Source organism: Anser brachyrhynchus, assembly GCF_964034855.1.
Source record: "Anser brachyrhynchus genome assembly, chromosome: 1".
Taxonomy (NCBI): domain Eukaryota; kingdom Metazoa; phylum Chordata; class Aves; order Anseriformes; family Anatidae; genus Anser; species Anser brachyrhynchus.
In genome coordinates this window covers 159,084,081-159,100,764 of record NC_137694.1, presented here as the reverse complement: position 1 = coordinate 159,100,764, position 16,684 = coordinate 159,084,081, and the positions used below count along the sequence as shown (strand labels likewise).

General features: G+C 37.6%; 1 protein-coding gene across 44 annotated transcripts in view; it reads left to right on the top strand.

The window, feature by feature from the left end:
- GPC5 (glypican 5) overlaps nucleotides 1–16,684 on the top strand; it is a 765,123-nt gene that overhangs the window by 146,451 nt on the left and 601,988 nt on the right. For all 44 annotated transcript variants that reach the window (XR_013945420.1, XR_013945421.1, XR_013945422.1 and 41 more), the window contains one exon: nucleotides 3,451–4,145. Coding sequence is in view for 38 of the 44 variants with exons in the window: in XM_080577273.1 (XP_080433399.1) it covers nucleotides 3,451–4,145 (695 nt within the window). In the remaining 6 variants the exon portion in view is untranslated. The remainder of the gene's footprint in view (nucleotides 1–3,450; nucleotides 4,146–16,684) is intronic.

The following is a 16,684-nucleotide window of genomic DNA, read 5'->3' as shown; positions in this document are numbered from 1 at the left end:
TAATTAAGACTGATAATGTTAGTCTGGGCCTATAAACTTAGAAAGATACAGAAACACATTGTTAAATTTATGCTTGCAGTATTGAATCAGCATAACCTGGTTAGTCCTTGAAGTCTCTGAAAGTGTTGTAAATAGATTGCTGTTGTAAATGTTCACAGGAGCTGTTCAATATTGTAAGTAAACATAGATCTGCTTTGCTCTCTGTCATTGTTCAAGCTGTCTGTGGGCAAAACAAATTTCTCGAGTAGTTTTGGAAGTTATGAAACAAGAAATGTGCCAGTAGAATAAGTCCAATTAACAAATTAAAAAATGAAATAAAATGCTAAAATTACAATTAAACAGCGTGATGCAGAATTGTAAACACAAGTGGCCAGTATTACCATATGCTGTCTAGAAAAGCACAAACAGTCAATAAATCATGCAGCTGATTATTGTACCCATTCATCTGTGGGTTGCTGAGGTACTAAAATGTAATTCAATCTCAGAAGTTTGTTATTGTTTAGACTACATTGTAAAATCCACTACATTGATTATCCATGTGCAGCATGATTTATTCTTTCATCTAATAGTTGTGCTCTTGTTAATAGAATATTGCAGCCATAGATTATAGCAGACATTTTAGATCACATACTTTATGTTTTTCATCCATGAAAAAGTAATAATAAAAAATTGAAAACGATCATAGAAGTCTTGTTCATGTCATTCTAAAGAGATTAGTATAACATTATTTTACTAACATTACCTCCTTGAATAAATTTCATCTGAAGCATTAGCAAAATTTGTGTAGACTGGATCTACAGTTACAAAAATAGCCATTTGACTGGGTGTTATTTTAAACCATCTCAAACAGGAATCAATATGACTTAAATTTTTGTCTGATATTCTGTCTACTTCAGGCTTTCAAATTAAGGGTTCTTCAGTCCGTGATAACTAGATACCTAGAACTTACTTCAGTTCTTTAGACACAGCTATCTAGTACTATTTTAATTACATAATATCCACATTAAACTGTCAGGTGTGGTGCAGGACCTGCAGGATACCCATGCCCTTCTGGACAGGCAGCTAAATGGCATCTACCATTGGAAATGGTACTGAACGCTCTTCAGCCAACTAAGTCAAGCCTCTGTGGTAGAGGCTGCCTTTATAGCTGGTGGAGATGTCATCCTCAGTGCAGTTACCTTAAGGTGGGCATCTTGGTCAATCTGATACTGTGTCTTAGTCAGCTAGGACTTGCCCTTGTCAACATATGGGATATGCTGAAGGTAGTTTCCTGTACTGAATCCAGGAATTGTCTCCATGGGGTATGGTAGGAGCCTAGCTGCATGTGGACTCATAACTTTAGGAGTTTAACTTTTGAAACAGATCAAACCTTTTGCTGAAGCACTGTGGTATTTGTCATGTGTACATACTTATAGAGAAATTCACCTTACGAGAGAGGCACATATGTATGTGTCATAATAATGAGAATGAGACAAATTGAATGCACTTTCCTACTCTTTACTGGATGCAGTCAGAATTTTTTTTCTTACTAATGTACATGCTAGAAGAATGGAAGAGAGAGGTAGCAAAATCCTTCCACCTTCTTGAGGATGGAAGAGAATTAATAGGTAATAGGCAACAGAGCAATAGATGTAATGACATATTCTTACCTAAGCACGTATATCATTTTTATTGGAAGAAACAATGCATAGAAAGTATAAGCAGATTAGTGAAACATGGCTTGTCTGTGATTTTTTCTCTTCATAAAGATGGCAATTTCAAACCCTCTGAAGTCAGTGAGAGTTACTTCATTGACCTGAACAAGCTTTTTATTGGAAATGAGACATTTACTCTTACGTATAGATGTATATTAAAGACATGGTAGCTAGTCTCAGTGACTACATTAGAATTAGTCTTGGTGTTCTGCTGTTCCTGAATATTTCCTATTCATCAGACTTCAAATTGCTTCAGTAATTGCCTGATAACTTTTGACACTATTTGATTCTTCCTATTTTTAACATCACTGGTTGGACAGCATTGACTGTACTTTATGCTTTCCCTCAACTTTATTTCTATGGAGAGCTCCATTTAAAAACTGGAAAAAAAAAAAAAAAAAGAATTTTTAAATGTGTCGAGTTCCCTTGAAGACCAGGCTACAGTCTTTCTAATAACACTGCTCCATTTATACTATTGCATCTTATGAGCCCCTCCCTTTGTCTATTTGTGTCTTCTATCCTATGTTGCTTCTGAGGATTTTTTATTTTTATTTTTATTTTTTTAACACAGAATTTTAATTCTAAGGCATTAGATTCCATATTGAATGAATGAAATAAACTTACCGAGTCATAGAATCATCAAATCGCAGAATCATAGATTTATAGAATCATAGAATCATAGAATGGCCTGGGTTGAAAAGGACCTAGCCATAGCTGTCTAGTGGATAAAATGAGTTAATACTTGTAATACATGATGTTTCACTGTGTTTTTATTTTCAACTCTCAAGTAAGTTTCCTTTTGATTTCTATATTGCTCCTTTGCCTAACCTGAAATGAAAACTTCTCAGGCAGATCTTGGAATTCCTCAATGCAAACACTCTTGTTCTGTTTTGAAAACTGCCTTTTTTTTTTTTTTCCTTTCTTTTTACACCTGTAAATCATAGATCAAGTTAGGACTGAATTCTCTTCCAATATATTTTAGCTGTTTTGATAAAAACTACTCAGTGTACATAAGTATTACCACCTAACACATGTAACTAAGTACAAATTTACCTATTCAAGCTTAACAGGCAATGGAGATCTTGACGCTTAGAGAGGGTGTATCCAGCACAATGACCGGTGAGAGAAATTCTCCATGTTCCATTAGTTTGACCACAGCAATTGACAGTCTAACCAGCGTTATTTAAAAGCATGTTCTCTTGTGTGTTTGGTACATTTCCTTCCTTTGGAAGACAAGACAAACTCTTTGTCTTTTAAAAGTTAAGTTTTAATGGAATGGAAGAGTCATTTCAATTGTTTAATATTACTTTTGCCCATCCATTTAAGATATCAAGAGGAAAGACTTGAGGTAGAATGACTAAGAGCATTTCACTTTTTATTGCAAGTTGGAGAATGAGTTGTGGGACGAGAGAGATCACATGTATATGTGTAGACAGGTACATCAATGCTTTGTTCCATTTTGTAGCTTAATAACTCAGCTTACAACTGATTTCCTTTTATACTTGTTTAGACTGTACTTAATAAATTCTTCCAGGAAAACAGGTGTATTATTACAGTGTTGTAACCTTATTTTTAAGGTGTTTGCTTATATAGAAAATGTAGTTGTCAGAGTTTGTATTTTCTCTCTCCATAAATTCTAAGTCATAATCTTTACAAAAATGCTTTCAGGATAAATGTAAGATTTACATTGTAAGATTGTGTGATTGTTTTAAGTTCCTGCTCTAATTTCTGTTTGTTTGTTTGTTTTTAATTACAGAGACCTTTGAAACACTCATCAGGCTAGCTGAAAATCACACAAGCACGTTTTTCTGCAATGTGTATAGGAACATGGCTGCTGAGGCTGCTACACGTGTTCAGGAGTTTTTCACAGATGTTGGACTCTTCATATTTGGCACGGACATCAGCACAGAGGAATTTGTCAACAGATTTTTTGACAACCTGTTCCCAGTGGTCTACAATCACATTATTAACCCTGGTCAGACTGATATTTCACTGGAATATGCGGAGTGCCTCCAAATGGCAAGAAGAGATATCAGACCCTTTGGTAACATTCCCAAGAAGGTCATAGGACAAATGGGAAGATCACTGTTACCCAGCCGGACTTTCCTGCAGGCTCTGAATTTGGGGATTGAAGTGATCAATACAACAGATCATCTGCATTTCTCTAAAGACTGCAGCAGAGCTTTACTGAGAATGCAGTACTGCCCCCATTGCCAAGGGCTGACTTTGAGTAAGCCCTGTATGGGCTACTGCCTCAATGTCATCCGGGGCTGCTTAGCCTACATGGCAGAAGTTGATCTTCACTGGCAGGAGTACATTCAGTCCTTGGAGGAGCTCTCAAGCGCCATGCATGGTACATACGACATTGAGCACGTGCTTCTAAACTTCCATTCAGTTGTTAATGATGCTCTTATACAAGCTCATGTACACGGACCTGAATTATCTGAGCAGGTAAGAAGCTGTTGTTATCCATGCTTGGTGCAAACAGGACACCAGAAAAAGTAGCACTAATAGCTAGTACTTGTGTGGCCTTTTTCATGGCAATGAACACATTTGTATCCAAATTCAGCTTTATTTAACAAGGTGTTTTTCCAACACTGTAGTTTGATGTACCTTAATCATCCACATGAACTTCTAATTTCACATAGTGAATTCACAAGTTTGGCATCAAGTTGAGATTCAGCGTTTTGGCAGCATTTAAATTAAAGGATTTTCAAAATGAAAGAAATTCATACATGGGTATTTTAAAATCAGAATCATCTAAATATTTGAAGTAATGTCGAAAAATATTTTCCCTTGAAACCACAGATATTTCAAAATTTTGCTGAGTGAAAATTTTGTTGCATATCTGAATGAAAACTTCAGTTCCTTCACCCTTTTTGTTTAGAGGTGACATTTTCAATAGATGTACTGAATAGTTTTAGGTTTAACTTTACAGCTGCATCTCTTAAGTTATCTTAATTTTACAACTGCATCTCTTAATTTATCTTATCTTTCTTCTACACTGACCAAGCGTAAAAAATGGAATGTGTTGTAAAGTTTGGAAGCTTAAAATATTAAAAGGAGGAGAGTAAATTATCTTGTGAAAAGTAACTCCACAAATATATATTCTCCATATGTTCAAATATTCTTTAAAGACAAAATAATATCCCAAGGTTTGTAAAAATGACAGCATAAGTCTCAGCATTAATATTTGTTTTCAGACTGGAATCTTCTTACAGCTTTTCAGAGCACAAAGCCCTGTTTTTCATGAACTCTACATAAGAAAATTGTTTGATCATGTTATTGTTATATCCTCGTAACAAGAAATACAATCAATTCTTACTTTAGATTCCAATGGCCTGCCTCACAGAACCTGTGATGTAGAGTATATTATTTGCATAATATGGGTTTCAGAGGAAGCATAGCACAGTTCATCTGCAACATGAACTAAGTCCTTCCTTATATAAATTCAAGGGAAAAAGCAAGTTAAGTGGCAGCTATCTTATCTGTGAATGCCTGAAGTGAAGAATTTAAATATGGTTTGGGAAAATACACGGTATTTAGCTACACATTAGAATGAAAGTATATCTGCAAATTCATTAAAGCCGTGTAAGTAGCAGAATTTAAATTCTTCCTATATTTAATCCATGATATGTTTTGTAAGTATACTTTTCTCTGTATTTCTTCATGCAGATTTCACTGACAGTGGCATATTCTGCTCTTAAAGCTGGATTGGATATCTTGGTCTAGGTAGATGTCTTCACTTTTGGAGGGTACACAGGTCCATTTATGGCTGTGCACCACTCTGGGGTGGCAGATACCAGTAATACTTCTAGGAGTACTACAACTTTCCTCCTTACTTGACTAGCTGAAGCTGAAACAGAATTTTCTGCTAAGCAGCTGACAATAAATTACTTGCCCTAGCATAATAAATAGAGGATTAATAATTTCTTACTGCGTTAAAACCCACAGTCTATTAAAACAGGTTTTTAATCCTGCCTGTAGTCAGTGAGTAATAGGTAAATTGACCATTTGTCAGAATTTGCCATTTGATCTACTTTACACAAGACAGCTACATTAGCCAGAATCTCTAACTGCTGAACTGTATTAAGAAAAACTGTGATTTTTGAACAGGTTTTTCTCTAACATGTTGGCTTAAAGATGCCTCACTGATGTCTGTCCAATTCCTAATGTGTTCCCAAGCTACATTTGCCTTTTAGAGATAGTCCCTGCTCCTCTTAAGATTTTATTTATTATTATTTTAAATCGTTTACCCTACAATTTTCAGGAACAAGCTAGGAAAACCAAGTAAAGATTCAAGGATTGGCCTCTTTCCTGCTTCATGCTGGGTCATTTGGTATGAAAAAAGCTCCCCACTCAAGATTTAGAGTTGCATTTTGAAGCGTATACCAGCATTGCCCCAGGCTTAAAGTCTCTTGGCACACTTGTGTTTTCAAAATGGAAGTTTTTACTCTCCAAAATAGTATTTTTCATGCAATTTGAATGAAAAACTAAATGGGTGAAGAGTCCTTCACCCAGTGTTTTGGCTTTATGAAAATTTCAGATTGGTCCAAACCAAGATGCTTTATTTTGATATTTCTGAAAACTTTATGTCTTTCTTGTCCCTTTCCCTCACAAGACATCAGAAACACAAAAATTTCTTATGCAGTGATATTTTGTGGCAATGTATTTGCTTGAAGATTGACTGTTTACTTCTTTTGCAGTAAGATCTTTTCATATCAAATCATTTCCAAACCTGAAAAGCTAAAAAATTCATTTTTCACTCAGTCTGCATCAGATCCATTTGTTTAGACTATTCATAAACCTTATGGCATCTTTCACTTAATCTCTTTGTTACAGTTGATCAGTTCGTTCCTTCTTTGATAAGTAATTTGGTCAATAAGACTGTGATACATCGATCCCTTCAAACATGGTGATTTAGTTGGTCAGTACTGATCTGTTGATTATGGCTTGAGTATAGTTCAGACTTGCCCATACATTAGGTATAAAAGCTGATTCTGACATGGAATAAAGACAGTCTCTCAGCTTTTAGAAGAAGAGGATATGATTTCTGTTGAAATTGGCTCATTAATATTTATTTATTTATCTTCAGAGTGACTCATGAACTATTTCAAATTTAGATAAGCAATTAATGCATCAGTGATCCTAACAGACACAGAGAAGATGATTATGAGCTAGCAAATAATGGCTTGCTTAGGCATTCAGCAGTCTCTGCAGTTTTAAAGCTGAATTTCATCACAGTAAGTACTTTTTTTGAATCTTAAAGAAGCAGATAGAAGAAAAAATATCTTAAAATGTATGGAAATATGGAATATGCATATGCAAATGTTAATGTAAGAATCAGCAGTGTATCCTGTTCAGTGATACATGGATTTGTATAGCTCTGTATCTAATCATATGTATGTTTGTGTAAATAAGTGTACTTAAAGGATTTATTTCTAACATGCTGTGTGTTTATCTGTATTTAAATCTAGTGTATATTCATACATTATGTTGTTCTGTTTGGTGTGGAAAGACCAATGCCTGCATAACACCACTTCCTGTTACAAAACTTTTTTTTTTTCCCCAGTAATTTACAACTTGTTCACTTTTCTTCTTGGGTCAGCAGGGCAGTGCCACACTGTCTACAGTTGCAATCTCTCTTTCCCTTTGTTCTTCCTATTTTGAATTCACACCTTTAATTCCTTCCTCCCACAGCTCCATTTACTGACAGATAAATGAAGCATAAGTTCATCATCTTTATACCTGGACATTTTTCCATGCTATTCCATGGACTCTAGTGGAAATTTATGGATTGTGCAAATATTCACATACTTCTATATGCTCGCGTATACATATTGGCATATAATTAATGCCGGTTCTGTTCTGTGCTCCAGAAGCCTACGTATGCCCATTTATGCACTGTTTATGCTCAGTGCAGCGGGCTCTATGCTTTTTAGCTAGTAGGAGCTGAAACAGAAACATTTTTAGCAGTCTTCTGCATGTACAATCATGCAAATGTAATGCCATAGAGTTTTAAGAGAGCAGCATCGTACAAAGCGAGAATAGTATAAGCTGTTTGTTATTAAGATAATTGAAAAAGATGATATTGTGCAGTTGTTATCCACTGGATAACAGGTAAAAATGCCTGTTTCTATATAGGACCTTGTAACTTCTTCCTATGCTGTCTGTGCCAAGCCACATGCCGATTTGTGTGAGCTATGGCACAGGCAGGAAAATCCCCAATGAGGGCAACCATACAGTCCAATGAATATGCAAGAAATTTGTAACACATTTAAACATTGTTTAAGGGAAAGGAAAAAAAAATTAAAAAAAAAAGGAAACTTTACAAGTGATTATAAATTGTTTCATGTTACTTCCATTTTACAGATGTTACGCTAGACACTGCATCTACGGATGCTAGACACTGCATCTCAGTCATGAGACAGCAGGAAAAAGAGAGATTTTAGTAAGATTTCTGAAGTTCTAGTGTAGATGGACCATATTGTCCCCTGTGGAAGAGTATGTACTTGTTCCCTTTATGCATGTGCTGATGGTAGGTAGAGTCACATGCCACGGAAAGGCAAGTTCCCATGTCACTCACATCGTGGCTTAATGATAGCTTAAGCCAGCCTCACCTTAGCTTGCTAAGTCTTGGTCTGGCATCATCCTCAGCTATGTTTCTCCATCCCTTTCCCTGTGTGGATGCTGGTTAGGAAGCTGAAAAAAAAGCTGGTTCAGGGAGCCCTGGTTTGGTTTCATGGTGTTAGGAATTGTGCTGTCATGTGCTGGGTAAAGCAGCATGGAGGACTTGAGAGGAGGTTTTGAGGCAAGAGCTGAAGGAAGAAGGGAAGGGATCAGTAAAGAAAAGAATGAGAAAAAGCATAAGCCTTTATAATTAAAATCTTTCCTCCAAACTAAACTTAACATTAAGCTATTGTTGTTGAATCCCAAAAGATCAACGGTGTCTGAGATTAATACTGAGTAAAAGATGAAAAGAAATATTGATTAGTTGTTTATTGTATATTCTGGGCACTCATGATTTGGGGATCTGGAGGAAAATGAAGTATGTGACTATGATGTAGAAAGCTATATATGCATACAAAGATGTGCATATATTTCTCTTATCTTAGCCTAATCCTGAAAGAAATCGTGTTATATGTCTTCTGAAAACGTGCATGATTATATTGTACAGAAAGAGACTTTTGTCCTGCTCTTTTTTTTAATACTGTTGATAATAGAAAAAAAAAATCTTTCTTGTGCTGTAGAATGCCAGCAGTAAGAAGCTAATAGACTATATTTAGAACTCTGCTTACTTATTATTTTTCTTGAAATAACTAGCTATATTGGGCTTGTGTGGCTAAGGCTTGGTAGCAGGGAGGCTGCAGGGGTGGCCTCTCTGAGCAGAGCCCAGCAGCTGCCCCATGTCAGATCAGAGCCAGCTCCAGCCACCTCCAAAACGGACCCACCACTGGCCAGGGCTGGGCCAGTGAGCAGTGTTGACTGAGCCTCTGCGAGAACAGATTTAAGAAAAGAAAAAAAAAAAAAAGCTGCACAACTGGGAGAGAGAGGAGTAAAAAACAACCCTGCAGACACCAAGGTTAGTGCAGGAGGTACTACAGGAGCCGGAGCACAAGTTCCCCTGCGTCCTGTGGAGAGGCCCCTGGTGGAGCAGGCTGTCCCCCTGCAGCCCACGGGTCCCACACGGAGCAGATCTCCACGCTGCAGCCCGTGGAGGAGCCCCCGGTGGAGCAGGTGGATGTGGCCTGGAGGAGGCTGCGGCCCATGGAGAGCCCCCGCAGGAGCAGGCCCCGGGCCGGAGCTGCAGCCCGTGGAGAGGAGCCCACGCAGGAGCAGGGGGTCTGGGGGCAGCTGCCGCCCGTGGGGGACCCGTGCTGGAGCAGTTTGCTCCTGGGGGATGGACCCCGTGGTACGGAGCCGTGTGGGAGCAGTGCTTGAAGAGCTGCTGCCTGTGGGCAGCCCCCGCAAGCTCAGTTTGGGAAGGACGGCATCCCGTGGGAGGGACCCCACGTGGAGCAGGGGCAGGGAGGGACTGTGAAGGAGAGGCGAAGACAAAGCGTTAGGGAGTGACCGCAGCCCCCATTCCCTGTTCCCTTGCGCTGCTCGCGGGGAGGAGGTGGTACAGGATGGTTGGCGGAAGGTGTTTTTAGTTTGCTTTTAGTTTCCCAGTCTTCTAATCTGCTAGTGACAGGCAATAAATTATATTAATCTCCCCATGCTGAGTCTGTTTTGCCTGTAACAGTAATTGCTGGATGGTCTCCCTGTCCTTATCTCAATTCTTGAACCCTTTTCATCATATGTCCTTCCCCGTTTCCTTTGAGGAGGGGGAGTGAGAGAATGGTTGTGGTTGAGTTCATCTGCCCAGCTGGGTAAAACCACCACACTAGCTATAAACACCTAAGCAGTCTGAATTGCTGCAGTAGTGACGTTGAATTTCATATTCCCATGAGGAGAGATATTAAAAAACATTATCAATAGAATATTTGTTTTTCTGTTCCTTCTAGGATCTGGTTTATGTAGCCACTTTTTACTGGGGCTTTTCTAATGCCAAATTGCACAACCCTATTCAATGGCATTCCAGAATATAAAGTACTTATAGAAATGCACTAAACCAATTAATTCCTGAGATTTAAAAAAGAAACTGAATGAAGGCAATGAAAAACAATTTGGATGACCCAAATACACACTTGCACACTTGCAAGCCACAGTACAATTGCAATTTTTATTTTGGGGAAGGAGGAAGCTTGACAGTCAACAAAAGACCAAATTAACAGTATTTCTAATTGTGGGAAGTGCCATACCTGGATATTTAGTAACTTTCATAATTTGACAGGTTGAGGCACTTAAAGAGTTGCAAGAAATCGGCATCTTTTGAAATAGCTATCCTGTGAATCCACTGCCTTACTATCTAAATCCATTTTATTTACTTATATACCTCCAAATATAGCAGTACTATGCATACTGCTTCATAGTTACTGCACTTCGGTTGCTTGCTAAGAGTGGATTCATGTTAAATAAGTTCACAAGCTATTTGATCATATTAAAAATAAAACTTTCATTGCTCTGTTTTAAAGGAATCTTAATACTGGAAAATGCTAATTATAAATTTACTACATAAATCAGGTCATGAAAGAGATCTGAAATTCATCACTTAAAAACAAAGTTGTAGCTCATGAGCTATTTTCAGCCCACCTGAAATGAACGTCTGTATCGGATGCCTATAAGAACACACAGTACAGTGTTTACCAAAAACAGTTGTTGATTTGATAACAATCAGAGATACAATATTTTACTATAAGGAAAATATTAGGCTGTACTTCTAAGTTTTATTTAAAATATCTGCCCGTGATTTTGTTTGAAAAACTTAAGAGTTAACCATCTAATGAAAATTCAGGAAAATAGAAGAAAAAAAAAAGCACTTCCATTAAAAATGAAAATTCAGAAAAGTGCAGTAAATGAGGAAAATAATAAACATTTACCCTAAAACAATTCAGTCTGTCTAATTAAACACTGCCATATGAATGTCTTCTAATACTATTTCCATATGTTTCAGTGCACATACACACAGAAGAGACACACATTTGTTATCAACTACAGTAAGTATTTTACCACCAACTTCTTTTATTTTGACTCATGGCTGGAGTAATCAGCAATTCATCATTCCTTGATTTTGAGGACTATGAATGGGAATGCTGCATAACCTTTATCAAAATGGATAAGGGCTTTAACCTTAACTTTATGCATTTTCTCTTGCCACCTCAGTCTTCTCATTCCCTTAATATAACATGAAATGAGAAACATTTGAAATTGATGCATTCAAGGTTTTGTTATTTGTAAATTAAATGTAATAAAAAATTCTGTTTAGATGTTTTTATGAAATAGTGTAGCCTGAAAATCAAAACACTAGTTAAAAAGAAATAAAAGTTCTACACATAAGAAGAATTAACTATGTGAAAAGATAATTTCACAGCCTAATTTCCTGTATATACTAGAGCAAAACTGGCAATTATTACAGAGTAACCTATTCAGTTATTATTTTACACATTCAGCAGATTACACTGCACTATATAATTTATGACTGTTTTGGTTTATTATACATATTATTGGTATTTAAAGTGCACAGTAAATTTCTCTATTGCAGACATTCTAGGCATACTTTATCTGATTGGAAATAGATAAGTAGAGCCAAATATCTAGCTGGCTTTTCCAAATAGTTGACTTCATCTGTCTATGATTCATCTGCTGCTGTGTAGGCATCATATTTTAGCATTTGCACAATGCAGAGACATGCAGGCAGCATCATTATGAGGGAGTTCTCCAATGCCGTAGTTTAAAAAAAAAAAGCAGCTTGAGATCAGGAACAACTTACTGCATTCAAATCCCAGACATCCTTTTACACACGCTCCTGCTCCTCGGTCGTGATTGCTCTTATTACCTTTGAGATCACTCTCTCTCTGTTCACAAGAGAGTCCCATGTAACAGAAGTCTCCAGCTGCACTTTGTGGGGGCTGAAAGGAGAAGTGCTGTCTGTGTTAGATGGTGTTCTATCACAGGACGGCCATAGTAAGGACCAGTGGCCTAGATTAGATAGCTCTTCCCAAACTTCAGTCCTGTTGCCACTAGCAGTCTGGGTGATAGGGAGACAAGATGATTTATAGCATGCTTACTTTTGGCATTGAATTGCCAAACCACACTATGCATATAAAAGTATGTATGTATGCCCGTGTTGTATGTATAGTGGATTACTTGCAGTTTCTTGCTGGAAAGGAAAACAGACATGTTTAACTCCAAAGGAGGATTTTCTCTGAGATAGGATGCAGAGAGAGTTAGGGAGGATCAGGGCAGTGATCAGGGAAGTGATCCTTCCCCTCTACTCTGCTCTGGTGAGGCTGCACCTCGAGTGCTGTGTTCAGTTTTGGGCCCATCACTACAAGAGGGTCATCGAGGCCCTGGAGCGTGTCCAGAGAAGGGCTACAAAGCTGGTGAAGGGCCTGGAACACAAGTCCTGTAAGGAGCGGCTGAGGGCACTGGGGTTGTTGAGTCTGGAGAAGAGGAGTCTCAGGGGAGACCTTATTGCTCTCTACAACTCCCTGATAGGAAGTTGTGGGGAGCTGGGGGTTGGCCTCTCCGCGCAGATAACTAGTGATAGGACTAGAGGGAATGGCCTCAAGTTGTGCAAGGACAGGTTTAGTTTGGAAATTAGGAGACATTTATTTTCAGAGAGTAGTCAGGCATTGGAACAGGTTGCCCAGGGAAGTGTTGGAGTCACCGTCCCTGGGGGTGTTCAAGGAAATGTTGGACGTGGTGCTTAAGGACATGGTTTAGTGGGTGACATTGGTAGCAAGGTGTTCGTTGGACCAGATTTTCTTGGAGGTCTTTTCCAACCCCAATGATTCTGTGATTCTATGAAAGGGAGTATGAGTAGGCATGAGGGAAGTGGATCCTGGGGAAGATGTGCAGGTGCCCCACACTCTGTCAACATTCAGCTCTTCTCAGGCTTACACTACAGCAGCAGCAGAGGAGCAAGGTCATTGCCAGGTTCCACTGCCAGCAACATCCCGTAGTTTATCAGGAATACAGTGTATATTGCAGGTGCGGTAAGTTGTAGCTGCTTTGTTCAGGTTGACCCTGCTTGAACAGGGCTGTTGAACTAGATGATCTTCCAGAGGTCTCTTCCAGCTTTCCATAGATAAAACATATCATCCAACTGTGAGATGAACAGGTTCAAACTATGCTGAGCCAACAACTGGCTTGACAGTAGAGATGAAAGGGTTGTAAGAAATGGGTCTACACCTGGCTGGCAGCTGGTCACTAGCAGTGTTACCAGGGCTCAGTTCTGGAGCCAGTTCTGTTCAATATTTTTATCAGTGAACTGGATGCAGGGGTAGAATGCATCCTCCGCAGGTTTGCTGATGATACCAAAGTAGGAGGTGCTGTTGACTTTCTGGAGGGACAAGAGGCCCTTGCAGAAGGATCTAGATACACTGGAGCATTGGACAGTCATCAACGGCATGAAGTTCAACAAAGGAAAATGCCAGGATCTGCACCTGGGACAGAGTAATTCTGGACACAGGTAAAGGCTGGGAGAAGAGTGGCTGGAGAGCAGCTCAGCAGAAAGGGATCTGGGGGTGCTTTAGTTATAAAACTAGTTATATTTTAAAATTACAATTTGTATTATATCTTTAATTTTAATCATAAAATTAATTATATTTTTCATCATATCAAAATGTGTAACTGTATTCAGCCTTGTGTGCTTTTAACTTTAAGCAAGCATGTATTCCCATTAGCAATTTACAAAAGACAGAACCAGAGTGAGCTACATGCCATATACTTCTTGAAAAAAAGGAAAATCTGAAATTTGTAATTTTCAGCAAAGCAGACTTTGGAGTAAAATTGTGGAGTTCTGCCTGAAGCTTTTGGCTTATGTTTGTGCCATCTTTACTTTGTTGAATTTAAATAACTTGATAAATTGATAAATTTAAATTACTTCAGAAGTTCAATATAAACTGATTTGTGGAAGCTGCTGAACAGTAATTGAATTTAAAGTCCTCATCTTAAACACTTCTGTATTCTAATCTCATTGTGTTGTAAAAGAAGGTTTGATACCTAACTTAATACACAGTTGAACACCATCACCTTCCATTTCCCTCTATCCACAGATAAGCATCCAACTGCAGCTGTGAAAAACTGTGTGCTTATATAATAATTTATATAAAATATTTTTATACATCAGTCATTTTTTGAATGTAGCAAGGAGCAAGTGTACTGCAGTCATGACCTCCATCTAATTCAGATTCATCTAGTGTTATATTTCACTTCCCCAGTATTTCAAAGTGGAAAAGCTCCTTGCTTCTGTCAAGAGGCTTTCTCCAGAGGCTTAACTGAGCTTCAATCACAAGAAAAAAGAATAGAAAATTTTGAAAACAGTGAAAATCAACAAAGCAAGTTTTTATCACTTGCTTGGAACTAGTGAAATTACCAAAATAGTTGGTAAGAAGCGTGGGAGGGTTTAAGCCATGTTTCATGTTTGACATGAAGAGGGGAAGTCACTGGGCAGCCAAGAGATCACAAGTGTTATTTCTCACCACTGCAGTCACAGCAACACTGAAGTGTATAAACTTTTCTCAGCTAGCATCGGATAACAGGAATTTTAAGGTAAATTTTGAACACTATTGAAAGTTTTGAGGAAAGAGAATAAAACTTGCGGTCAGGGTTCCAAATGAAAATGGAAAAAAACCAACACCATCACCTATAAGACCACAGAAGCATGCATCTGCTGATCCGAAGATGAATAGTCTCATAATTGATCTTGAAACTTTATGCTGTTTGGTGTTTTAAATGAGCAATGCTCAATCACAATATTGCCTGGAAAAATAAAGACCTTTTTCAGGAAACCTGTGCATACTAAGCACTTACAAAGCAACATACAAACTAATTCACAGTCCACTTCTGCAGGTATTAAGGAAAATAAATGCAAATACAACATGGAAAAATATGACACAAGTTTTACAGAAAGTCAGTGTTTAAAATGAAAATAAATTTCAAGTAAAGAAACCCAGGTCTCCCTAGTGCCAGGCAACCTGAGAGTATTTACTGTGGTAGTCTTTGACAAACATTTTTACAGAAACTCTGAGGATTATGGAAAACTTACATGTTAATATACATATATATTTTGTATACATATTTATTGCATGGTTGTATAAAAAAAAAACAAAAACAACTAAGGGTCCTGGTTTCTGTGCACAAATAAAGTAAAAATACAAAACAGCATTAGAGATTACTATACTGAAGCATGGTCTGTTTTAGAACAACTTTCAGGAGCTGATTTTCTGAGACATCATTGACTGTATTTTTAGGTGTGTATAAATTACGCAGGGCATCAAAAATGTAAGTTAAAATCTGGAATTCTGTATGGAGGTTTTCATGGGTGTTGTGTAAGTTCAGTGATGTTGATAGCCTAAATGACAGACAGTTTGATTTGCAAGTCTTTTCCAACTCTAAAGTGAAATATAGAGGAAACCAAAGTTAAGTTCTAATAGACAGAATGCTCTGTTGTCTAATATAAAACAATTTGAAGATATATGCTTAAATTTATTCTTTAAACATATGAAATGATCAACAAAAAGTCAGGTATGGCAGACATTAGTTGAAAGATGTTTGTATAAAGGATAACAATTGAGTATGTTTACATCATTTCATCTTACACATAAGAAATCATTTCCAGACTCTGCTTATCTGTTTTCCCATTTATTTTTTCTTGCTTTATCTCCCTTGTTTCTGTAATCTTGCCCTCTTCACAACACACTATATTCTACCACTATAAATGCCCATAATGTTTTATAGACTTTGTAACTAAAAACAGTGTTTTCCAAATAATGACAAAATCTATAAAACAGCATGGACATTTATAGTGCTACCATATTTAACATAAAAATGGTAGCAAACATCCCTCAGCATCTCTTGTTTGTCAGAATCCCTGTTGTATGCTCGGTTCTGTAGAATTCAGCTCAAAATTTGTGCCTTTTCCACTGCAATTGGTTTATTTGCCTTTAACGTGTAGAAAAAAAGGTTTGCAACTATGGGTAGAATAAATATTAACAGAAGCAGTAATACATCCATAAATATGCATGCATTTTGGAAAAAATATATGTTAGGATACGATCCATCCCTTTCATTTAGCAGGGCATCACTTTTCAAATGCAAATTGGAAAGAAGAAAAAAATGATGAGTTATGTTGGACATATGCTTGTTAATATTCTGTTAGTGTCTTTATTTTAAGGTTTATGATACACCAACAGATATGTGGCAAGTCCTTGTTTCTGCCAAGAACTTCTTAAATACAAGAGCAGAACATGAAGCCATGGAACCATGTCTATCAAATAAAGTTGACAGCTACATTCATTTCTCTTCTTCTCAGTATTTGAGTATATGGTGGCACAGCTTTCAATACCTGCTTCAAGATGCATCATTTCCAATTCCCCTTCGTT